At 38.4% G+C, this 27,219-nt stretch overlaps 1 protein-coding gene across 1 annotated transcript in view; it reads left to right on the forward strand.

Annotated features, from left to right (window-relative positions):
• Positions 1-13,210, forward strand: part of LOC140240799 (long-chain fatty acid transport protein 4-like) — a 37,595-nt gene extending 24,385 nt beyond the window's left edge. Inside the window, exons 7-12 of the mRNA XM_072320575.1 lie at positions 123-272; positions 6,544-6,730; positions 8,573-8,710; positions 10,103-10,267; positions 11,023-11,169; positions 12,842-13,210. Of these exons, the coding sequence (XP_072176676.1) occupies positions 123-272; positions 6,544-6,730; positions 8,573-8,710; positions 10,103-10,267; positions 11,023-11,169; positions 12,842-12,999 (945 nt within the window). The 3' untranslated portion in view covers positions 13,000-13,210. The remainder of the gene's footprint in view (positions 1-122; positions 273-6,543; positions 6,731-8,572; positions 8,711-10,102; positions 10,268-11,022; positions 11,170-12,841) is intronic.
• The last annotated feature ends 14,009 nt before the right edge of the window (positions 13,211-27,219 follow it).

The following is a 27,219-nucleotide window of genomic DNA, read 5'->3' on the forward strand; positions in this document are numbered from 1 at the left end:
ATAATGTTATTAATGCTTTTAATGATTTTTGTACTACGAAGTTCAGTTTGGACAGTATTTCGCCATGTCTTTGTGCTAAATTGAAATGAGGGCAACTTTGTTGTTTGTTTTTCCCCTTAAAGATGATCCAGTACATAGGTGAAATCTGCAGATACCTGTATGCCCAGCCACACCGTCCAGAGGAGACCCAGCACACGGTCAGACTGGCCATGGGCAATGGACTCCGGCCACAGCTTTGGAATGACTTCAAAAACAGGTTCAACATCACAAAGGTGATGCTATAAGAGATGCTACTCACTTGTATACCATCAAGAGGGGTAAATGCCTAGCTCTAAAATTCAAGCAGGACTCTTTAGAATAACGATGAGCAGAAACTCCCCGGAGCTATTGTGATGATGATTCCTGTGTCAAACCTTTTCAGGATGTCCAGCAAGATAGACATGGAAACTCTTTCAACAGTCCCACTTGAATGCACTGAACATGTTGCATGAGGAGTCATGTTATTCTCATTCTTCATTGGCAATGATTTTTAAGACATATGCAGTGTTTGATGAGCAAAGGTCACTAATAACTGTTTCAGCTAGCAAACAAGACACTGCTATTAAGAAGATAAACATGACCAATGAGAATCCATTATGCAGATTAAGAAAACCATAATCTATACTTCACTTTTGGCTGAGGTACTGGAGCAAATATCGTTATTGGTTTAAAACATGCAATTTTAATAGGAGGAGTGGTTGTGGCTTGGCGTATAAGGCTATGGACTGTCAATCACAAGTTCAGCTACCCTGGCTACAGCAGTTATATGCCACTAAGCAAGGAGCTTCATCCTCATTACTTTATAGTCTTTCATAGGGGACTTAACGCCATCAGTTTGGAGATTTGATATTTAGGTGATACGCTATCAGCGTATCACCTATTGTGATTGTCAAAATCTCTCTTTATTTTTTTTTATTCTTCTTTCTTTCTGGACAATTTTGTGTCGTCAATATCTCAAGAATGACATTACGAAATAACATGACATTTTCAGTCAACATGTCTCATGACAAAATCTAGCCACAATAAGGTTTTCATGACAGTAACATATCTATGACGTCATCTAGGCGCCATTTTGTGATTTTCGGACCTTGTCACATGATCGATCATAACTTCATAACTAGATGTCATTTCTGTATCATTTTCGGTGGACATGAAGTTCAGGTCACGCTCTATCTTACTTTTTAACGCTAGTTACACAGGTCATCATTATGCGCGCGTAAGCGCGCGTCAAAATTTTAAAAGGCTCAAAACGACTTCCCAATGGGAAATCTCGAAGTTTCAGACAATTTTAAGCGTTTCAAACATTTTCTCGCGTGCGCGTCCGTCCGCGCAATTTCGCGCGCAGAGCCCGTAAGCAACATGAAAATGCAATTTTTTTGACTGATTTGGATTCCTGATACTTTGAGTAATAATATCCATTGATTTCCGATCGATTACGACCTATAACAAAGGAATGCACTGGCGTCAAAGTTGAAATTCCGCGTGCGCGTCTTTCTGCAAATATAGTGAAAAAACATGTCTTTGTTTATTTCGCCATAGCTCTTTAAATCGTCCGTTGACCCTATATTTCTATTGCATATTACAAAAGTATATGAATTGTAAGTAACATTCCAAGTATCAGTATTGCCAGGAATACGCGATGACGTCATCATATCGTCATTTTAAATCAAAAAAGTGGAATTGATTTTTTTGAGGTACTGTTTCTGTCATTCATTTGCTCGTATCTCTGTTGTTTAAGCTCAATATTACCCCAAATTCAGATATGTTGCACTTTGAACATTTGCCTTTCAAGGCCATGTGATGGTTTTGAAATATGATGACGTCATCATACTAGAAATTGTGATTAAAGGTAAAGACTCAAAATCAGACAAGTTTACGTGTTATGTCTATGGGAGGTGATTTTTTTTCAAACCATGCATTGACTTGACAACGTTTAAGCACCTTTACCTCATCTGATTTTACTCCATTTCCACTGAAACATAAATATGTTGTAGCTGAGACAACAAGCTTTAGTAATCATGCATTTCATGTTTTCAAATCTCCTCATCAGGTTGACAATTTTGCAATTTAAAACTGAAAATGAGAATGCAATCTGTACGGAACGATTCCCAATTTTTCTTTGCAACTGTATATTGATCGAATCCACGCTGCCACTTGTGGGAAGTTGAATAGCGCCATCACAAGTCAACACTGTCACGATAGTATTTAGATTTAAGTTTCGCACTCGATCTTCAGGACAGCCATGTGGCATAATCGGTTAGCGCGCTGGTTGTTCATAACGCCATACCGGAAGGCGAGAGGTTCGACTCCCGCAGGACTTTTATCCGTTCTTTCTTTTTTTTCTCTTTTTTTTTTCGGCAGTTGAGCTTTACTCCGATGTCATTTATCGTATTACTTTATCAAGTGTACGTAACCCGTGAACACGGCTGCTCTATTTCCCTTGTTTTGTATTGGAGTTTGGAGATTGGGTTTGCTTCATTAATTTTGTCACACTTAATGTTGTAAATTGCCCCTTGTTACAGTGTCCCGCTTGCCACCTTTCGTTTGCTCTTTCCTTTTCTCTTCATTGGTTATTGTTATACTGTAACAGGATAGGTAGGAACATGTATGTTTAAATAACTTGCAGGAATGAGAGCTGAATTGATTAACTCTAGTCCAGGTGTATGGCGTCTCGCTCATCTCTTTGAAATTCCAGGTTGTTATTGTTTGACCCAATAACGAAGTTGTAGACAGGTTATATGTTGTTATAGAGGTATCTTGTGCCACATGAATGGAAAGCATCACTGTTTAGTAGTAGTAATGAACTTTTTCATGTTGTATATGGTATAAATATTTAAGATATATATATATATATATATATATATAAAGATTAAAGATAAATTTCACATCCAATCTTCGGTACAGCCGTGTGGCTTTATAGTCACTTAGCGCGCTGCATGGTCATTATGCACTACCTTAGGACGAGATGTTCGAGACCCGCAGGACGCTATCATTTTCTTCTCTCTCTTTCTTTGTGTTTCTTTTGGCAGTTCAGCTTTATTCCGATCGATGTCATTTATCGTATTATCTTATCAATTATACTACCCCACGACACACAGTCGCTCAAGTTCCTCTTTTTTTTTTTGTCGGAGGCTCTAGGTTGGATTTGCTTCATTTATCATACGTATTGTTTAAATTGCCCTTGGTACAGTGCCCCGCTTGCCACCTTTCCTTTTCCCTTTCCTTTTCTCTACGTTTGTTCCTGTTATATTGTCACAAGACAGGTCGGAAAATAATTTGCATAACTCAACTGGAGCAGGAATGGCAACTGAATGAATTAACTCTAGGCCAGGTGTATGGCGTCTCGCTCATCTCTTTGAAATTCCAGGATGTTATTGTTTGACGCAATAACGGAGTTGTAGACAGGTTTTATGTTGCTATAGAGGTATCTTGTGCCACATGAGTAGAAGGCATCACTGTTCAGTAGTAGTAATGAACTTTTTCATGTCCCTCCATGTCAATTATAGTGTGGTTTAAAGGGGTTGTGTGTCTATCTGCCAAAGAAAAGGAATAACTTATTTTCGTCATGGCTGTTTCTCTATACGTAGCCGTAGGTAATGAGTGTTGTTGGTATCTGAGCAGTGAAGAACAGAGCATCAGGCTAAAATCCCCCTTAGTTATACGCGCTAAGCGTTCAATTTGATATATCTTTCTTTATGAAGTCAATCCCTGCTAATGGAGTTACAGAATTATGTTATGACACGTTTCACTGAAAGTTTGTAAAGCAAAGTTTATGGACAAGGCAAGCAATTGTACATGAATATACCTACCATTGATTTCAGAGGGAAATTATGGTATGCATAAATGTAAGGGTATCATTGCTTTGGAATTGCTGAGACAATATGCTTGGCACGAGGGCTTCCACTTCTAATAACTGATCCCTTTGAAGATGTGTCGGTCACGGGTGATCGTCATGATTCATCTTTCACGTAGAAGCTTGCGTTCCACACTCTTGGTTCAAGAAGACTTACCATCATACTTCAAATTGTTATTAAAGGTAAAGACTCAAAATCAGACAAGTTTACGTGTTATCTCTATGGGAGGTGATTTTTTTTTATGTGCATTAACTTGACAACGTTTAAGCACCTTTATCTCAGATGATTTTGCTCCATTTCCTCTGTAACTTAAGTGTGTGGTAACTGAGACAATAAGCTGCAGTAATCATGCATGTTATTCTTTGAAATCTCCTTATTAGTTTGACAATTTTGCAGTTTAAAACTGAAAATGAGAATGGAATGTGGACAAAACGATTCCTGATTCATCTTTCACATACAAAAGTTTACGTTCCTCTTTTTTTTTCTCGTCGAAACGTATGGCCGAGTGGTTAAAGGCGACGTCTCAGAGACGTGAGGTTGCACACGTGCGGGTTCGAACCCCACAAGATCACGAAACAAAATACTTAGCTATTTTACTTTTTTTTTCTTCAATTTTGTATTACATATATCGTCCATGTAGAAATCACATTCGTATATAAACGCACCTATACACACACACACAGACACACACACACACCATATCCCTCTTTTTTGTGTTGGAGACCATATTGCTTCGACTGCTGCAAAATTTTGCAGGCTGACTTTGTCAAACTGATCATAATATGTAATGACGACGACGAAGGTGTTGTACTTTGAACAATTGTCTTTCAAGACCACATCATTGTTTTGTACTTTGATGACGTCATCACACTGAAAATTGTGATTAAAGGCAAGGTATCAAAACCAGCCGATTATAGGTTTTATGTTTACGGCACGTATTTTTCCCAAGTTGCCAGAAATGGCATAGCGACATCAGTAGTTACAAGGCCGCATTTCCGTCTAGCAATGCAATACATGTTCACGCGGCCACGTTGGTTGAGTGGGCATTGACTTTTCTCCCTGTAATATCTATACATTTCTTTTTTGCCTTACCATTTCCGTGGATGTCCCGTGGCCGAGAGGTTAGGGAAACGGTTTTGCATGCAAACTCAATTATAACTTCAAGGTGCCTATATCACATTCTTTTCTTTGGCGATCACAGATGACCGACATCTGATAACCCCAAGCGTATCACCTAACTCGTCAGTCTGACGAGTTTCATATCTCGTTAAAATTAGAATTTGAAATTTTGATTTGAATCGGTCCTACGGTTTCTTGCTTACAAATATGAGTATTCATTGTTCCCTTTGTGGGCTGTTTGGAATAAATCGGTGTAATTCAAATTAAATATCCCTTACTATACCTTGTTTGACTATTACCATTACCACATCCACTGGAGTACTCTTTTGGCCAACTGGCACAGATGTATGGAAACTTATTGCCAATCAGTGGACATTACCTAATCTTCTTATCTCTACTGCATCACCATGGCTTTTCTGTCGGGCTGGTTTACTGGGAGTAATTGTTAGGCAAAAAGTCTTGGAGGTTAACCGCGGAATTAACTGAATGCTGATTACAAAACATGACAATTTACACCAATGAGCCAGGGTGCATAAAGCATTACTGCACAAGTTTGCTTCCATTAACGTATTAGAATTGACGAACAAATAATTTTACACATAGAAATATGAATTATGTACAAAGTGTACAATGTACGTAGAATAATGCTGTGGGCTTGTCAGATTTGTTAATTCTTTTTGAGTATTGGAATCAATTATTACTGATTTACTATGGCAGGGAAGACACTAGAAAAAAAAAATGATTTGAGATATTTTTATGTCCTCATAAGGGTATCAAAATGATGTGATGGAGAGAAGTTTAAATTCATGAAAGAAGGTGACATGTCATCATCATCATCATCATATGGTACTTGTTTTCATCTGGGTCTGTCCCCGATAACGAGGGATGGCGGGATTTGCCTCACAGCTGTCAGAGCAACAGCTCTCATGCCTTTTCACCATCTCTCCTGATTTGGGGCATCCTCTCTTAACCCGTTGAGGACGAGTCCCAAGTAAACTTGGGCACTTGTCTATGGGAAATGCGTGTTGTGGCAAAATCAGTCCATCCTCAACGGGTTAAGCCAACCCTTATGAGCTCTTCCTCCATCTGTCTCTTCCACATTTTTTTTTTTTTTTTTTTTTAGGTCGCCTTCAATTTCTTGGCTCATTCACTTTTAGCTCTACCATTATCCTTGGGACATTGTTCTCATCCTTCCTTCACACATGCCCATGGCACACCTTTCCCCCATGCCAGGTGATTCACTGATTCCTTCATCCCATGCATCTCCATCATATTCCCAGTCTTCTTTAAATCCACTAGTTCCACACCACACATTGCTCCCACCATAGCTCTCTCTGTTCGTCTCAAATTGCCATTTAGCTCTCCCTCAAGCACCGTGCCACACTTTCATACATCATTGCAGTTCTCGCTCAACTTCGACAAACCCTTCTTTTCATCTTCAAGGAGAGCCTTGTATCCAACATTTTATTGCCTAATGCTATAGATTAGATTTTGCCAAGTTTGATCTTCACTGTGTCACCCTCCACACCAGATTGGGGAGTTCTACGGAGCGACGGAAGGCAATGGCAACATAGCCAACATGTCTGGCCAGCCCGGTGCTGTAGGCTTCAACTCCATGATTGCCCCCTGGGCATACCCGGTGTTCCTCATCAAGGTGGATCCGCAGACGGGCGACATCGTACGGGGCCCTGATGGCCTCTGTAGGAGAGCTCAGCCAGGTAATAATATGTTGGTGATGACGGTGATGATGATAACAGTGATGCTAATAATGATAATAACAAGAATGATGACGATGAAGATGATAATGATTATGATATCAAATGATAATAATGATGATGGTAATGATAATGATATCAAATGATAAGGATAATGCAGGGGCCCCGGAACGTTTTTCAGTTTGGGGGGGGGCATCAAGGTCAACCCCACTCAACGGAGCTTCTGTGTTCTTAAAATCAAGATAAAGCGATGTGAAGCACACTTTTTTGTGAGAAATTCGAGTAGTGTGATTTTCCTCTGATTTTTCCCCTTTCTTTTTTTTTCAGGAGCCAAGAGCAATCTGAAGCACACTTTTTGTGAGAAATTCGAGTAGTGTGATTTTCCTCAGATTTTTCAGATTTTTCGGGGGGGGGGGGGGGGGTGGGGGGCTGCAGCCCCCCCCCCCCCCCCCTTCCCATTCCGTGGCCCCTGTAATGATGGTGGTAGTGATAATAATGATGATGATGATAGTGATAATGATTGTAATAATCCAATGATAACTACTTTAATAATTTTTTCCCCCACATTTTATTGCTTTTTAAATGTCCACAAGTGACACCAATCTTATTTTTAAAGCAAACGCTTTATTACATTATTAGGGGGATAATTGTTCATATTGTGCAGTAGGCCTATTCATCGTAATAGATATTTTTGACACAAATGAAAGAACAGCACATTAGAAGAAACACAAGTTTCCCGCTTGCTACAAAGATGTGACAAAGTTACATAGGAGACAATATAGCTTTGATACCAATGAATGCTAAATAGTGAATTTTTAAACTACATATATATTTTAAACCACTTAATCTATGATTGATGAATGAAATGAAATGCGATGATGATTTTTGTCTTGTGATGGCATATGATTATATGCTGATGTTATGCAAGGTACTGCAAAGAGGATTGTGTATATGGACTGTTTGTTTATGTGCTACCAAAGATGTTAGGATTTGATGCAGTTGTAATTTCATGATTGTGATTGTAAGCTGTGATGTGAGGTTTGTTCTGAGATATAAGTTTGATGGGTAATGGTTTATGATTCTAGTGGTATGGTTGGAAGTAATATGAAGCAAAAAGGAGCAGCAGTTGAAAGGCATTGCTTCACAATGTCAGTTTGAAAATCTCAGCTGTGTAGTGATCTGTGCTTTCCATTTGTCTGATATTGTGTATTCAAAGCTATTAGTACTTGCAAGTAAAAGTGATCATTTTAAGTGCTTGGAAGCATGGAACTTTGGAGCGACTTGATTTATTAGACTACTTGTTCTTTCCTTCCCCTCCCCTTTGTTTGTGTGTGGAAATGGTTTGCTAACTAGTTTAGTACATGTAGTATGACAGTTTGTTCCATAGGCATCGTTGTAGTGACAGTGTGATAGGCAAAACTTTGTATTCCTAAGCATTTTTTCATCTGTTTGAATAACATTATGCAGCCCTGCCTCCGTAACTTGATATCATTGTTTCACAACAGTTTTGTTAGGGCTGTTTTTTTACTTTCATTGTTGTTCACCTGTTGAAGACGAGTCCCATGTATACTCGACAGGTGTCTGTGGGAAATTCGTGTTGTAGCAAAATCAGCCTGTCCTCAACGGGTTAATGGAACATGGAGCGTAATGACATCGCATGATGTGATATCTTTTTATCTATCACATACTAATACAATGCATGTAATGTTTTGCTTCTTCCTTGATGCTGCCAACAAACATGTCGAAATGAATTTGCTGCAGTAAATATAGTGCCTTGTTTTCCATGTGGACGTCAATTCAAATAGATTTGGTATAGTATTTCCAATTTTTTTTGCTGCCTCTCAGGTGAACCTGGTCAGCTCGTTGGCAAGATTCGAAAAGGGGACCCAGCGAGGGATTTCCATGGTTATGCAGACAAGCAGGCAAACAGCAAGAAAGTCGTATATGACGTCCTGAAGAAAGGAGACATGGCTTTCCTTTCTGGTATGTTTGCACTCTTTTTTGAGGTGGAAAGGGGCTTTTTCTTTGGTTTTGAAGAAAATTAGCATGAAATTAAAAAAATAACTTAACAGAGCTTTCGAAGGAAGCACAAAATTAGAGAGACTCTGCATCGCTCTTTGGTCCGAATTCTTGAAGGTGGTGCAATTGAAACCATGGTTTAAACCATGGACAAATCACAATTTGTATGGAGCAAAAAATAAAAATTTCGTTGACAAAATATTGTCATTAAAAAAAGACAAACCATAAAAAATGGTAACTACCCTGGAAGGTCTATGATAAAAAAAAAGTTACAATTTTGTGAATGACATTCAAGCGAACGGGAAGACAGGGATAAAGATTTTATCTATCTGGAAGCTACTGAGAGCATCATTAAATATAACCCCCCCCCCCCTCCTTCTTTCAGGCTGTATGAATCATGGAAAGTAGAAATCTTTGTGGACTGTCCCGCAATGTGTAGCAACAGAACGCACAGTGCATGTAGAGGGTTTTAGTACTGTGTCTTACAAAGTGAAGATGGCAAGCTCTTTTCTGCAGCCAAATTGAGACAATTGTTTCTATTCTTGTTTGCCAATTGTTTACTGTTAATCTTTAAAGAATGTCTAAAGTTAAAACTGTGGTCAGAATTAGCAGGAGTTGAATGGTAGGTTTCATACTTATCATCCTTAGTACTATGGTACTCAAATTGTGATATTAGTAGGCAGCTACAGCATGGCATTGCTTGGGTATTTAGTTCTTATGCAAATAAAACTATCAGAACTGGCGTGGTTACAATGTGTGTGGTTCTCCATGCTCATCGACTACCAGGTAACACTCCTTGACTTTAGACCCTCTAATTCTTAATTGCCTGTGATCAAGAGAGATGTTAGTTTGTAGTAGGTCAAGGTTTGTGCCCTGTGTTTACACAGGGTAGTGTTTATTCTGTGAGATACCTGTTTATTTTATACAAAGGTGCTTAATCACACAGCTTAAGTGCTTGCCCAACAACTGATATCAGATACTACAGGAAATCCAAAGGTGAATGGATAGAAATGACTTGATTATCATCTTCTATTTTCCTTGTTACAAAATTGTTTCCTTGTTATAAAGTTTTTCCATCCGTCCCACCCCCCCCCCCCCCACCCTGGCACCACACAGTGTACATGTATGCTCCTTTTATGTTGTTACTCTACAATTAGAATCCTATCGCTCTGTAAACAAATATATCTTTTTGTGTCATGTTCTGTTTTGTTTTTGTTTTTTCTGTGTACATAGTTGGAGTGTATGTAGCACACATGTCCAGCTTAGAATACAGAGCACACTATCCACTCTGTACATTATGGTTCCTGACAGCGTAGTCCCACATGCATGTTTTGTTGTTATTTTTTATGTTTACAGGGGATGTACTGGTAATGGATGACTGTGGCTATTACTACTTCATGGACCGATCTGGCGACACCTTCCGCTGGAAGGGAGAGAACGTCTCCACCACAGAGGTTGAGGCGATCATCAGTAATCTGATTGGACTGCACGATACTGTAGTCTATGGTGTGGAAGTACCAGGTAAGAACAACCCCCTGCTGAATGACCTCACAAATTTTCAAGTCTGCTTTTGAGTGGCACACCGACACAATGCTTTTATAAAGGAAATCAACATCTAAATATGAATGTGGATTGTATGAAAGCAGCTGTATTGGTAGAATACATCAGTTTTGCAGTCCTGTTCGCTAGCAGTTTAAAGTGTATCTGTACCGTATAATTCAAATTTCTGACTTTGTAGTTCAACATATTGGTAATGTTCCTAAGAATCTGGAGAGTGAGGTTGCTCCCACACAGAGATATTAAATTATGGAGCACACCAATAGAGTGTTTAAAACAAGTTCACCTAGATATACTGTATGAGCTGAAATTTTCGCAGTGTTTTATTTTCGCGAATTTTGCGAATTGCCTTTGAACCGCAAAAAAAAACAACAGGCGAAAATAACAACGCACATATAACTAAGTTCAGTTAGACCCTTGCAACCGCAAAATTCAGAACACGCGAAAATGTCCTCCAAGTAGCAATTCGCGAAAATATCTGTACATGAAAATTTCAGCTGGCACAGTATATGTTTTGTTCGGGTCATTGCAGCAATATAAGTAGAACACATCAGTGAATGTTCGTGTGAATTTTAAATCATACTGTATGAGGCATTATTATTGTAATGATGTTATTCTCCTTAATATTGTTATCATTCAAAAGTAGTAGTAGTAGTAGTAGTAGTAGTAGTGTATCATTTTCATTCTTAATTCCGTCATTGTATCTTCTTTCTCTCCAGGGGCGGAAGGGCGTGCAGGCATGGCGGCGATCGTCGACCCCAACAACTCACTCAATGTTTCGTCCCTCTATCCCAAACTGAAGGCCAACCTTCCCAGCTACTCCGTGCCGCTTTTCCTGCGCATGCTTTCAAAGATGGACACAACAGGTATGGGAATAACTCAGACGGATGATTTAGCTTTGGTTGAGATGGTGATTGAGATTTGAAATTTTGTGAGATAATTAGAAACCACTTTTTTCGAAACACTAGAGAGCGTACAATTCTTAGAAAAATTAACAATTTATTAATGTGATAAAAATTGGTTTTGAAATGGCAGAAATACATACAAAAACAAAGTAAAGCAAAGTGGTCCTAATAAAAGAGATTACGTATTCTTCCTAATCTGTACTGAGTCACCATTGTGTTTCTGTTGGACTGAGGCAAATTGCTACACCCGAGTGGGCTGGCTAACTTTACACAAAGATCAAGTTGGTATGAATTACTGAATGCTTGTGAAAAAAAACTTGACAAATTAACCCTAACTAGGCCAGGCTATTTAGGTAAATCTCGGACGTCGACCGCGCAATCGCGACGAAAATTGGCACACACATTGCCTATGATGTAATCTAAAGTCACCATAAAGTTAAATTTAAAAAAAATAATCATTTATGCTCAATTATGCTTATTTATGCATAATGATGCATGAAATCAGACAATTTGGTATAAATCACTAAATAAAGCTCAAAATGGGCACATTTTTTGTGTAAATATTCTTTTTAGTGTCCTGCAAAAATATAAGAGAAAAAATTTGTACCATCAGAAAAAAATTCTTAAGTATTTTATTGTTTTTTGAAATTCTTATGTATTTCTTTGTTTTTTCGACTTTATGTTTTTCATTTTTTTTCGATGAAACTTGTGCGTGACATTGTTCTGAACAAGAAAATATGTTATTAATTGATTTTAATCAATAAAACCCCCAAATAATCATGCTTTTATGAAATTTACCTGTAAGCACAGTTTGCATTGAAATTGTACAAGAATTCACGTTTTTGAGCAATTTTTGGTCTGACATGCACGTACGTGTACATATTTATGCGCAACTTCGGAACTGGGCACCCGGGCATCGCAAATTTGGTGTCAAAAGATGCGTGAGACTCGAAAGAAAAAAGTCGTGAAACGTCGCGATGATAGCTTTTCGCATTAGCGATACATCGCGAAACGTCGAGGGGGGGCCTCGGAGGCCCCCCTCCCCCGGCCTAGTTAGGGTTAAAGCTACATTGTATGTGCCTGGGCACACAAAGAGTCAACATTAACTCATTTCCCACAAATTTCTGAAATCACCAGATAATTGGTTACCGAATCATTCACAAAAAAATTTTTGTATGTTTATTGTATATCATTTTGACTGATGTTATAATTACGGTATGTATTATTAGCTTATATATCAGTATAGAGACGGTCAGTCTCATTATTAGTGCTATAGGATATTTAGTAGTAGATGTGTCATACTAGTCATAATTCATTTCAAGAGAAAATGCAGCAAAACGAGCTGGTGCAGGATCATCGGTGACTCTTTTTTTCTCAGGCATGTTTGTTTATCTTCACACATCTGATGGAGTTAAGAGTCTTTTAACTAGAAAAGCATTCATATTGGAAGAATATGGCGAGAGTAGGAACTGTAAACTCATTTCAAATACTTACATGTGGGAAAGAGAGAAGAAAAATATAATCTTCCCAGTTTTTGTATTAGTGCAAGTAAAGTTATGATTATAATTTGTTTCGTTCACTCTTGTGTATTTTTATCATTCTCATAATTTTGTGTGTTCTGTTTGCCTTTCAGGAACCTTCAAAATCAAAAAGGTGCAGATCAGGAATGAGGGCTTCAACGTACACCAGGTCAAAGACAAGCTCTTCTATCTCAATGTGCGGGCAGGGAAATACGAAGAGATCACTCCTGCTGTGTACGCTGACATTCAGTCTGGCAAAATCAAGTTATGATGCTCGTTCATCGTCTGCCCATCTCCTTTTTGTTGTGTAATTTCAATCTATTTGGCGACCGTAGGTAATTCAGTGAGATATATGCAATAAGAGAGAAATTGTGTTTCTACCTTGTTATCTTTATTGAAATATTCTATTTTTTTATGAGTGCAAAAACTGTGATTCCCATGTTTATTGTGTATTCTGTCGACAATCACGAGACGTCGGGGAATGTTATTGACCGATTCTGTGACGCGCTATGTGTATTTTTGGCATGGGCAGCGCCATTACTGCGGTGTCTCAGCCGACCCCCCCTTCCCACTCCCCACCCCTCTCACGCGCGCTTAATGAAAAACTGATGCATGGTTGCTTTAGCCAATGGGCATCTCGTACTGAGTGCGCGAATGCTTGCTTAGTGCGCGAACCTTTGTTACAAGTGCGCGATAAACATGTTGCCCGTGGGGTGGGGGAGAGCAGGGGGGGTCGGCTGAGACACCGCAATTTGAGCTCATGGTTGCGCCCAGTGCCATAAAATGTCTGCTGCCCTCAACGAACCCGAATCGGTCAATACGTGAAATTACAGCTGTGAGGATGAGGGATAGAGAGAGAGAGCTTGTTAGCTGCATGCAGATTATCAGGGAAGATTTGGGGATAAAAGAAGAGATGATTTTATTTGGTATTTGAATCATAGAAAGCTTTGTAAGTCAAAGTCAGATAGTTCTGCAGGGCAGTCCTATTTTGACCCAAAAAAAAAAGAAAAAAAAATTAGGAATCAGAAAGTGATGACATTTGTTATGGCATCCTTCACGTGTGTATTGATGAAGTTGTCAGTATTAAAGTTCCAGTATCCCTATTATGCTTTGATTGATCACCCGTTTGTGATCCTACATTGTTGTGTGCACCGAAAGAACGATTCAAGGAAGGTGTTCCTTAAGAACAATGGGAATGCTGATGGAGCCCATGGGCCTCACATGTGCTGGTGTTTTTCTTCTAGGCACATCTTCCTTAAATTGTATGCGTTATGTCTTTCTTCTGAGCACACGATGATAATCAGATATGACAATTGTTATCAAGTCTTCTCATAATTTTGTTTGCATACAAGTGAGTTTAATAAGACTTGTATGACCGATGCAGAACACACCCTTTCTGTTTCTTATTGTCTTTCAAGAAGCAAGCTGTCTATCCCTGCAGCCAAAACACTGTAAATGTGAAATAATTTGCAGTATGGAAATACTGAAAGTTTCCACTTTTCAACAGTACATAGACTATCTGTTTAACTGTCAGAGTATGTGATGGACATGTGCTGGTGAAATGTGATGATTTTTAGAATTGTTCTTGTAAATGAAAAATCAGATTGAATACCCTATTACGTATCCATGCAGAAAAAATTCACTAATTTTAGTGATGCCATAAGTTCCATATGGGTTCATCAAAGTTAAAGTTTGTCGGTTACAGCAAAAATGGCACAAATTTTTATCTCTAGTAGCACAATATCCATATCGACAGCTTCAAATCATTCTTGCAGTACTTCTCCCTGAGATATTTTACAGTTTTGTTCTGTGGCTGGGTAATGTGTTGTGTTGTTTTGTTTGTTTGTTTGTTTGTTTGTTTGTTTTTTTTTTTGGGGGGGGGGTGAGGGAGGGGGGCCTGCAGGGGTCAAGAGCTAATGATCCCCCCTCTTTCCCCCGGCCCCTGTTGATATGGGCTAGTACGTGTGTAACGACAGGCTTCATGCTCCAAACTTTGTGTTGAGCCAGGAACATAGATTTCTTCATTTTGAAGATTTCATCGCAGATCCATATTGAAATAATTATGCATAAGATCATACTGTTTGCAAACATGTATTTTGCTGCATTTCAATCTGATCATCCTCGTACAACCCTTAACGAGTTGATCCTGATTTCAGGATTGTTAATTATGTGCCTTAGTTGCTGTATTCTTATCAATCGTTCCCTTCCCATCCGTCGCCGGACAATCTGTTCACGTGAGCATCAAATCTGCTTTGATATACCATACCAGGTTATTCAGTGCGACAAGCATGCACTATCTCAGCTGTACATGTTGACAATCCCAAGTGGTCTACAATAGATCATCCCTTGCACATTCATTTCCTTTTGTTTGTTTGTGTATCTATTTGTTTGTTTGTTTGTTTTTGTTACTGGTCGCATAGTTGAGAAAATCGCAGGACAATCTCTTTATTGCAAGGTGATGGAGTTTGATTGTTTAGAAAAAAGAGAACATGTACACAGACAGACATTTGAATTTATTCTTTACAAAGAGAGTAGCTTAAAAGTATAAAACAAAACAAAACAAAACAAAGACAAAGTCGGTGAGATTTATCAATTATACAATAATGCTCCTGTCCAAGACCTTTTCAATCGTTGATTGTTCCTATGAACCCACTGTGTGTAGCATAGGCAAACTATAAAGGTAATTACTGCATCTTGTTGCTACTTGGGTGAAAACGGGGAAGATTCCTCAAGCACAAATGGTGCAACATTGCATATAACGTGTAGAAACACCAAATATAGTTTTGTATACATGTGAATGTGTGTGTATGTGTGCGTGTGTTTGTGTGCAAGAAACACTTTCAGCAATTAACCATGATTGGACTGATGTGCCTTTGAAATTCTTACTTTGAGCTCCTTTGTTTAGTAGGAATAAAAATCACATTTCTCATTAGCTACATATTCTAAGCATCAAAACAAGGTGAATGTGTGTGTGTGTGTTTTAAATATTAATTTGATGTACTTTGTATAACTGTAGCAGAAAAAAGAATTATGGCGATTTCTGTAACTTAGCAACTCTGGTTCATTGTAAAAAAAAATAATAACTTTAAGTGTTGGAGATTTTGTTTGTCAGTATTTGTTTACTCTATTTTACATGAGTGTTATTTTTGTTTTTACCTTGTAAAGTTGGTAGCATAGCATGACTGTGATTCTTTGTATGAAAAGACATGTTTCAAATGATGGCGCCTGTCACCACTTGTCTTGCGACACATACTGCAGGTGCAATGGAAGCCTTAACAAAAGGGGCTGTCCTCGTGAACACCTCGAATCTTGCACTATATATCTATAACTATAGATAACCAGTGACTCCTACATGACGACCTAAGCCTTTAGATTCAAAGGCTTTGGCCTGAAGTCAACAAGTGTTATAACTATGGACACAAGTCTATTTGAATCTTGTGAAGAGGAAAGGAAGTACAGTGGAATCTCGTTATATTGAGGTCAGCCGTACAAACCATTTTACAATGGGGTGAATTTTTAGGTCAGAACTCTTAAAATGTCCTTGTATTTGTACCCTGATTTTTAGTAAGAAACGGGATATGACAAGGTAATTGTCAATTAGAAAGAGGTTTCACTAGTCAGCGTCAAGTCAAGTACAAGGGTAATACAAGAGCAAACAAAATGGTTGGTGTCCTCCAGTCTCCTACAAATGAGAGTGAGGCTAAACTTGATCTGGGAGTCAAATAACTCCCACTAGAACCCATGTGAATTGTCTTCCAGGATGTTCACATGTTTTATACATGTACCCTCCTGCAGCATTTTTCGTGAAGTATGGTCAGGGAGGTGTTAGAGAAGGAGAAGTATTAAGAATCTCTCCTTTGTGCCCATGCTTAAGTTACGATACGCTTTATTGCAGGTTCTGATATATATTGCTTTGACAAAAGAGAGCATTTATGTTTAATTATGCTTCAATCCTCACTAATAGCAAACCTAGGGATCAGTAGCTCGCTGTCCCTATCAATATTTTCGGCAGCAAGTATTTTGTGCGCACACGACACACGAAGAAACATGCACTAACCAATTTCTTAATCCTAGAGATTCAACATTTTGGTGCCAAACTTGGTGAACAGAATTATGCTCAAATGTTCATAAGATGGTTAAATGTTATTTTTTTTTGTGACATTTAAAGTGTCTTGTTTTCCCCGCCTGTCCTGAGGTATTAGTAACAAGAAGATTTGAAGAAAAACGGGAAAGATTTGTTCTGCATTACATTGCCACCAAGTTCCATTCAGGTTTGTTCCCTATTTCTCTGAAAGACCCTGTACAGTTTATTGTTATAATCAAGAACCTCTAGGTTAGTCTCCATATCCAAACTGTATGGAAGAGTGGATTGGAGCATGAAAAAACATACAAGCCATCTAAAGCATTCAATGGTCATGCTATTGAACCTACGCATAAATTTTCTTAAAATTTCGAAGAGATTCCACTCCTCTAACACCTCCCTGGGTGATACAATTGCTATAGGAACAGAAAACGCATGACAATAAATTGCTCTTTACTCACCAGTCTGTACATTCCATTCTTAGTCACCTTGTACTGTATATTGAATTCATTGCATGCACGGTGTATTAAGTGCAACTTTGCATTCATCCAGGTATTCAAGTTCGAAAGAATGCAACTTTTATACCACCTAGATATAAGCAGTGATTAGAAATGAAATGTTGATCTTTGTGTAGGCATGCCAAATTAATACATGTTGAATAGCATGCTCGTTATAACACTTTTTACATGAAAACAGGACTAGAGTACCTGTATTCTTTATCATTTTGATAACTTACGACTTTTAGTGAGATGGATTAAAAACTGTTTTACTTATGCTGTAAACATTTTAAAATCAGATTGCAGTAATAATTGATTCACATTGCTATAATCTTGTGACTAGTGAATTATTACACTGTAATAGTCTTAGTGGTAAACTTTCATTAATTATCACTTGCTAGACACAATTCCTGTGTGCTTTAGACATAAAGTTTGCATGAAGGTAGGTTTTGAGGTTTTATATACAGAATATGAACACGTTTTACAATCATCTTATCTCATTTGATACATTGGAGTGTTAGATCTCTTCTATGTAATTATTTATGCATGCCTATCTAGTGCGAATGATTTGCATGTGTGGTACAATTTAATCTTTCAGAAGAACGTTTATGCTGAGATATTTGATTGTGATAGTTGAGATCTCTTTGATTGTGATACAGGGTTTTATCTTTCTTTCTTTTTTGTCATACATTGTAGTTTTCCAAAGAATTCAATGTTGAGAGTTAATGTGCAGCAGCACAAATATGATTTTATTAGTGACATCTAGGTCCCAACTTCAATCAACTTGACCCTTTGTGCCAATATATAGTTACAAGTGTGTTTGCTCTGTTTTACAAATTATTTTCATTTTTTGTTTGTGTCACATCGTTCTGTTGAGAGACATTTCCTATAATGTCCATGCAATACTGAGGATGATCACGTTATTACACTGCGTTCATACTTTTGTGAATATAAAAATGATTTTATAACTCATATTTGCAGGGATTGATTAAATGAGTGAAACAGATCAGCAAGTTTTAAGCGAGAAACTTCTGTAAGAAGTGTCGTGGTTGGAGTTTGTACGTGCGTGAGTGTTATGTGTGTGTGTGTGTGTGTGTGTGTGTGTCTGGTTGTTTGAACATACACTGTGATTGTCTCTCTTATTACTGTGAATCTCCTCCCTCCTCAAACCAGATCTGAGGTATTGTATCAGGGAGGTGGAAAGATTCTCTTTCCACCTCCCTGGTCTCATTTTGTATTTCCAGCAACACATCAACAACACCTACGTATACTTGACATACATGTAATACAAAGTACAAGTGTATGCATTTGTCAGTTTATGTCTAATATTGAGTAATTTGACTTTATACGATATACAGATCAAGACATATAAAAAGAAAAAAACATGAGATAATTATAACAAGTACACACCTTATCTGGAATAGAAACCAAGAGTACAATACATGTAAAGCGTTGGAAAAGAGTGATCTATATTTATTTAGTAGGAAGCAAAGCTTGTAAAACGTAGATCAATCGAAAAACAAACAAACAAACAAACTAACAACACTGTACAAAGAGTATACGTATCCAATCAATGATAAAAGGAAAACATACCATAAACGGTTCTTGTAAGGTATTATACAAATACTTGGCCTTGAAAGTTTCTTGTGAAAACTATGGGCAGAGGTGACTCCAAAAGAACTACAGTCAATTTCGGATACTAAGTACCTCGAATTTGTCGGGACTGAAGAAAATGGTTCGACGTACGCGAATTTCGAGGTACGCGTACGTCGAATTTTCTTCGACTTATCCGACGTTTATGGCTGTTCAACGTGAATCTGTTATAGTGCCTACTGATTGTTTGCATGCTTGTCAATCGGAATTGAATCGTGTTTTTTTTTTATATGAATGAATTGAATGAAAATCGGAATTGAAATCAAAATTTCAGAAATAAAGATTTTGGTGGACCGATCACGCCACCCCCCCCCCCCCCCCCCCCCCCAAAAAAAAAAGTCGGATGTTTGCGGTAACAATCGGCTCCGTAAGATGCTAAAATAAATGTCAGATGTTTGCTTTTAATTTTGGAAATGAATAACGGTAATATTCGACTCGGTATGATACTAAAATAAATGTCGGATGTTTGTTCATACTTTTGGAAATGAATAACGATAAGACTCAGCTCCGTATGGTGCTAAAACTAAATTAAAATGTCAGATCTTTGATTTTGCGTTCGGAAATGAATAAGGATAACATTCGGCTCCGGAAGACGCTGAAATGAATGTCGAATATATGCTTTGACATTCGGAAATGAAAACCAATAATATTCAACTCCGTAGGATGGCTAAATAAATGTCAGATGTTTCTTTATACTTTAGAAAGAAAATAGCAATAACATACGATGCTAAAATAACTGTCTGATGTTTGCTTTTAAATTTCGAAATGAATAACAGTAACATTCAGCTGCGTTCAATGGTAAAATTAATATTTGATGTTTGCTTTGACGTTCGGAAATGAGTAACAATAATATTCAACTCCTTACGATGATAAAAAAAAAATGCTGGATGTTTGCTTTTACGTTCGAAAGTAAATTGCAATAACATTTAGCTCCGGAAGATGCTAAAATAAATGTCGAATGTTTGCTTTGATGTTCTGAAATGAATAACAAAAATATTCAACTCCGTACAATGATAAAATAAATGCCGGATGTTTGCTTTTGCGTTCGAAAGTAAATGGCAATAACATTCAGCTCCGGAAGATGCTAAAATACATGTCGAATTAATGATGCGAATCTTTGGAATCAGCTTCCCGCTAAAGTACGAATGGCCAAGTCACCTACATTCAAACATTCATAACCATAACAGTATACATATCTGTCTTGGAGAAGAAATGGGTTAATTTGAAAACCCATATCTATGATGCCAAGGATATCAACATATGTAAAATAATGTAATCTATCATAATAGAATGTGCGTGAAAATAAACAAGCAAATAAAACTTCATGAGACAAATCTGCGCTGTACACATGCATGTTTTTTTTTTTTCATTCGTCCAATCTTTAATGTGTATATTTGTCTTTTGTGTATGTGTGTGTGTGTGTGGGGGGGGGGGGAGGGTTCTTGATTTTGCCTTATCTGCGAGTTACTGTCACATCGTTGTCGTTTTTCCCCTCTCTATTGCTTCTGCTATTTCCACATCATTTCCACATTATGATTAGAGGATGTATTTCATTGTATGAGAAATAAGATGGCAATTTACACGGCAGAGTTATTCAAGTGTGAATAAAACCTGAAACCTGAGGGCTGAAGGCATGGGGTGGGTGGAGGCGGGGGTGCATGTTGGCGTTGTGTGGGTGTGTGTGCATGTGTGTGTGTGTTTCCTCGCAAATGGCCTCGTTTTTTCTTTTTTTTTTCCTTTCGAGTTGCAATGTAATATGCCACTTTTTTTTTCTTTTTTTATAGCAAATTATCTATTACGTTCCCGTTCTGCCGGCTTTTTGCGAGAATATGTGTTTAAAAAAACAAAAAGCGGATTTCGTTTCCTTGGTTAAAAGAGTTACAATGTAAGTTTGACACTAGTTTGCACAATGTTGGTGTTACTGCAATTTGTCTTTATATAGTGTATGATTGACGTTATTTTGTACAATGTTTGTGCAGTTTGTCTTTGTATAATGTTTTGTTTTTGTTTCTGTGAACGCTTCTGTATCTGTCTTATATAATTGAACGAAATTCGAATAAATATTATCAAAAAAAAATACCAATGGGGTTGCGATCTTTGTCCAATTGGGCTTAAGGTATATAGAACATGATGCCATCGTAATACCCATCCAGAGTTACGGCTCGAATTAGGAGCGCGGTCAGCATCACGTAAGGAAAGAGGGCCGTGAAATATACCATCTGTAATCAAATAACATAAACCATTAAAAGTCATCCTATTGCCAGTCATCCGTAGTGGAGTGAATACACAGAGCGGATTGGACAAGACTCACAAGACATTCGAAGTCAGAACGAGGCATATTATGGGCATTTGCACAGAGGCCGAGCTTGAATTTATCAATCTCACCGTCGCGACGTTAAAGGGACATTCCGGACGATTTTCATAATTTCACATCATGTAGTACATAAATCAACAACTCCATGTATAGATTCGTGGAATTTGTTGTGGTCCTTGAGCAGAGCAGCCAATAAATTGAAAATCTTAAACAAATTACAGTGAACAGTGTTGATGACATCAGAGCCTCATATATTTCAGAAATGTAGCAGTGCAATTCTATTACAAGACCACTTGCTCAAGAAGTTCACCTGTGAAGAATCTATGCATGCCTTCTTCTTTTGTTCTGCTTCCGTGAGCCCCGAGTCATGCATTCTTATGGTGAGGCTGCCATGTCATCATCCTTGTTCATTGCACTTTGTCATAAATTTTGAAAACATTCTCATTCCTCATCCCAATCACTATAATTTCTGAAAGTCTGTACTCAGTTTAGCTGATTTATAGTTGTTCAAATGTAAAAGTCTGAAAATCACCCGGAGGTCCCCTTTAAGCACTGCATAAGATTTTGGGAAAGATTTAATGTATTTTTTTTTATTACACTTTATATACTGAATACTTAAGCACACAAATTTCAATGCATATCTGTATCACAAGTCAGATGAATCAAATGAATGAATTACTGCGCTGAGTTGTTTTCATTGCAACTGATTTGCAATATAATAAAGGAGCTCGAATTTTCAGAACAGTACAGAACATGTATTTGTCTACTTGATTGCATGCTTGATGCACTTGTGATCAATTTTTGGCCTGTCTCCATGAACAAAAAATAGCGCCTATTTCGACGATCTGTCAAAATTGCGGGGCCGAGCCCTTGAGCTGAGAATATCGCAAACAGGGCGACAGCTCGGCCCGCATTACCGCGTCTCCAACAAGCTTGGGTCACTGTCTGAGCTTTGGTGTAAGCGAGGTGGAGGATGCATATCGAGGATGTCAGGGCACTGTGTTAAGAGTTACCATGAAGGTGATAAATTCAGATAATCTGAAAAATAACCACAAGCTTTAACTCTTCACTTTGTTTGCATTTTCATTCACGGGTTTACAAGGATTCTAATGCAGCATGTTGTTTCTTTAATGTTTGCCTATTAGATGTTGCTCTCACAAGTTGCTTCCTGCAAACCGATTAACATAAACATTAAGTATTCAAGCTCTTCGCGCTCCATCAGGAAGAACGTACAAAGATATATATCATGTTGCATTAGGCAATTCCACTCTGCTCGATTCATCCTTTTAAAAGTGCTTGAAGTCAAATACGAGGGCTTGTGAAAGTTCAATAAAAGTCGTTCAATTACGAGAATGTGTTAACCTACATCATTAGCTCACTTTGCCAGAAGTCTTTATACCCTTGGCGATGATGACAAACACGGTAACCCACACTAAGAGGTTGCTAAGGGCAACCTGCCAGACCACACCCCCAACTTCAGATATGCTGGAATTCAAGACTGCTTCAAAAATTGGTTCCTGGTATGAACAAGAAAAGGAAAATATAGTATAATGTAAAAACAACACCTGCATACATCCTGGCACATTAAATATTTTGCATTTGAAATCACCAAACAGTCAGACCGCGGCACCCGATAATTCGCTCGTATTTATTCAACTCGTATGCAAGCCCGCTCGAGGCTTGCATACGTAATGAGCTGCGGAAGGGGATTTTGTCCTTGGCCTTTCGGCAACCAAAATACACTTTATATTCACAAATTTGGTATCAAATTCAAGGAAAATATGTAAGCTATCGTCACATGTTACTCAAATTATTGTAAATGAAAAATATCATAGCGTAATTTGAGCTTGAAAATGATGAAAAAAGTAATTCGTGTAGTACACGTTCAAGACGTCACAAGAATACCAAATTCACCATGCGTCTCAATGAAAATGCATTATTTGGTAGTCCATCTCTTAATCGTTGTATCTATGTAAATATCTTTGTTTGTTGCTTAATCCGGTCAGGAACCAGTAAAATACACATCGATGTCAGCGCTGGTCAGCTTGAAACCGTGCAATCTCAAGAGTAAGCTCTCTCACATTGGACAGCGCTTGCATTACGTCATTACGCTGCTACGGTTTCATGCCAAGTTCAAGCGCTGAATGCAAGCACTGTCCAATGAGAGAGCTCTTTCGCGCCACTGTACACTTTGTCACAGTCATTGGGCAGGTTTTCGCATTGCCTGGAACAGCCTTGACTTAAACTGGTATATCTATAAAGTCACTATAGTCTGTCTGATGGTCAAAAAGGACACGAAATAAAAACAAAATGCTTGAATAAGTTTAACGTGTTATTTTTACCCAGTGTCAGTGTTCGATTACAAAAAGGACCACCTGCACTCCCGGGAGAATACCGGAACGCGAAGATGTTTTATTCTGTTTGTTGTGTGTTTGTTTCAGGACGCGACACGGCCACAGCAGGGCCATTCGCATCGGGCTATCTACAAAACACATGACACACTTCTTTCTGTTAAAGCAAAGGAAAAAGTCAGGGACTGAATTGGAAATACTATAGCCAAATGGGAAATTCAGACCTCTTTAAGCGTGAGTGTGTCACTAATTTTCGTCCCTTTGACATTCACCCTTCCACAGGCAAGACAGGGCTCCTTATCAACCAATATTAAAACTATAAAGACATACAGTATGACTTTGATGATAAACGATATCGATTCGAAAATAGCTGGCTTATCTTAAAATTTGTATCTTGAAAACAAATATACCAGGAGCTTGAGACAATACAAAAGAAAGAAGTACACCATTTTTCTTATTGTTCTGCTGATATCTACGTAACGTCTGCATTAAAGTATAATGTGTGTGGGATTTGTGAAGAATAAACAGTACTATACTTGCGCGGGTGTGCCGACATTTCACAGTACGGTCAAGAGATCACTAGGTCTCTGCAGTGGACTGACAAAACTATGCATATCATTATGGACATGCTTGTTTAGTCCAAACTATATCGATACATAGTAACTGAAGTCCAAGAAAGTCGTTTAAGTCTTGAGCACGTGATAAGACTCTAAGACTCTACATATAGCTGCGTACTACAGGCCTCATGAAAATGACGAAGAGAGTCTTGCAGAGCTTCAACGATCCCTGTGTAAATTGAATCGCGATCATATGGTAGTCATAGGAGGTGATTTTAACCTACCTGGATGGGATTGGGAAACCAGACAGGTGAAAGCATGTCATCACCCAGCGCTTCATCATGCTTTTGGTTCTATGCTTGATGACCATGGGTTAACGCAGGTAGTTACGGAAACAACCAGGAAAGAAAACGTCCTTGATCTATTCCTAGTAAATAATCCAACGTTAGTCACTGATGTCTCAGTTGTACCAGGCATTTCAGATCATGATTGCCCAATTCTCACGATTGCTGGTTGTCCAACTCGCCAGAAGCTAGTAAGAAGGAAAATCAACATCTACAGCAAAGCGGATTGGGAGAAATTTGCTGATTTCATGCAAGGTGTAGGCAAGGAAATTGAAGATAAGCTTGACTTTTGCTCAGTGAATGAGGCATGGGTTATGTTCAAGAATGGAATAGAGAAGGGAATGACAGAGTTTGTTCCACATAAGATGACATCCAAAAAGAATGACATACCTTGGATTTCAAACAAGATTAAAAGGTTGATCAAAAGGAGAGATAGGTTGAACAAAAAATGTCGGAACATGAAATTGAGAAACCACGGGGTAGTCCCTTTTCAATTGGAGGAAGAGTTGAAAGCAGTTAAGAAATCACTGCAACAGGAGCTAAGGAGGGCTTATTGGAATTATGTGGAATCTCTTTTTTCTATCGATGAAGATACCACAGAATTTGAGAGTATGAAGAGATTTTGGGGCTTTATCAAACACAACAGGACTGATAATACAGGAATAAGAGAACTGAAAAGTGATGGTATTACGATTACTGATCCAGTTGCAAAAGCTGAAGCATTGAATCAACAGTTCAAAAGTGTTTTCACCAAGGAAACTCCCATACCGAATGACTTACTACCGGAAACCTCAGACTTTGAAGAAATGGAGGATATTTTGTTTACATCAAAGGGTGTAGAGAAGTTGCTTTGTGGTTTGAAGACATGCAAGGCCCCTGGACCGGATGGTATAACTCCACGAGTCTTGAAGCAGCTGGCAAAAATTCTGGCTCCAATTCTTTGCAATATATTCCGGTTGTCGTATGAATTAAGTGAAATACCAAATGATTGGCGTGAAGCAAATGTTGTACCAGTCTACAAGAAAGGTAATCGATCTACTCCTGTAAACTACCGCCCCATTTCGCTGACATGTATTTGCTGTAAACTAATGGAGCACGTTTTAGCCAGCAAAATTATGAAGCACGGCTACGAAAATAACATCATTCTCCCCCTGCAATATGGCTTCCGTAAGAACATGTCATGTGAACAACAATTACTTGGTTTCACAAGCGATTTACATAGGAACTTGGATGCAGGGCGTCAAACGGATGTTATAGTCATGGATTTTTCAAAAGCTTTTGACAAGGTTGGACATGAGCGGCTTTTACGTAAACTGGACTACTACGGTATCAGGGGGAAAAATCTGAAATGGATTCAAAGTTTTCTCAATGGAAGAAGTCAGAGGGTCGTTTTGGATGGTATTAAATCTTCTTCAGTAGCGGTAGGATCTGGAGTGCCTCAGGGGTCGGTTCTTGGGCCTTGCCTCTTTCTACTTTACATCAATGACTTGCCTGATGGTCTCGCGTCAAAGGTTCGCCTTTTTGCCGATGATGCAATTTCTTACATGACCATCGACAATCAACATCATACGCAAAATCTTCAAGAGGACCTAAACAAAATTGGTGACTGGGCGAAAAAATGGATGATGGATTTGAACACAGATAAGTGTAAGGTTTTGACAATATCCAGGAAAAGAAGTAGGGTGCAACACGTGTATCATCTAAATAACGCCCCTCTTGAATCTGTTGAATCCGTGAAGTACTTGGGTGTAACCATCACTTCTGATTTGAAGTGGACCCAACACATCAACAATACTGTCAATAAAGCCAATAACGTGCTTGCATTTCTACAACGCAATCTTCGCATAAAATCTTCTGATGTTAAAGCCACAGCTTACAAAACGTTGGTTCGACCAATTGTTGAGTATGCTTCCACAGTTTGGGACCCATCTACCAAGAACCTAATCCACCAAGTGGAAATGGTCCAGAGAAGAGCTGCGCGATTCACTTTAAATCGCTACCATAACACCTCGAGTGTCACCAAAATGCTACAAGAACTTAATTGGATCACTCTGGAACAGCGCAGAGAAAATGACAGGCTAATTTTGATGTACAAAATACACAATAATCTCACTCCTCTTTCAGCACAGGACTATATTATCAAACAGGCTACTCAGTTAACGAGAGCCTCGCAACCACACTCCTATCAGGTACCATATTCGAGAACTGAATCGCATCGCCATTCGTTCTTCCCAAGAACTGTAAGGAACTGGAATTCCCTGTCGTCAGAAATTGTTTCAGCGCCATCTGTGGGATCATTTCGAAACCGTCTAACGGTTGATCACAGTGGCTAGTTTTTTCGTCAAATTGTCTATGTGCTTGTAAATATCTGTAAATAAATTGTATTATAATGTAAATAGCACCAGTCTGCAAGAATCTTCAGTCTATTGAAGGAGGCAGACTTAATCAGAAGAAGAAGAAATGAACGTAACCTTTTGATACACAGTGCCATCTTATAATCACGCAATCCCACTTTCCCACCTTTTCGTGTCAAGGAGAGCAGCAGTGGGTCGAAGATTTCGTTGATGGCATTTTGATTTGTAGTTGTGCGTCCATCACTTTCTGCACATAATTTAACTCCTTTTTGTGTTTGAATTGCTATAATTTCAACTGCACTTCAATACTGATAAAGCCTGAACTCTGCCAGCAGAATGT

The sequence above is a fragment of the Diadema setosum genome, chromosome 17, assembly GCF_964275005.1.
Source record: "Diadema setosum chromosome 17, eeDiaSeto1, whole genome shotgun sequence".
Classification (NCBI taxonomy): domain Eukaryota; kingdom Metazoa; phylum Echinodermata; class Echinoidea; order Diadematoida; family Diadematidae; genus Diadema; species Diadema setosum.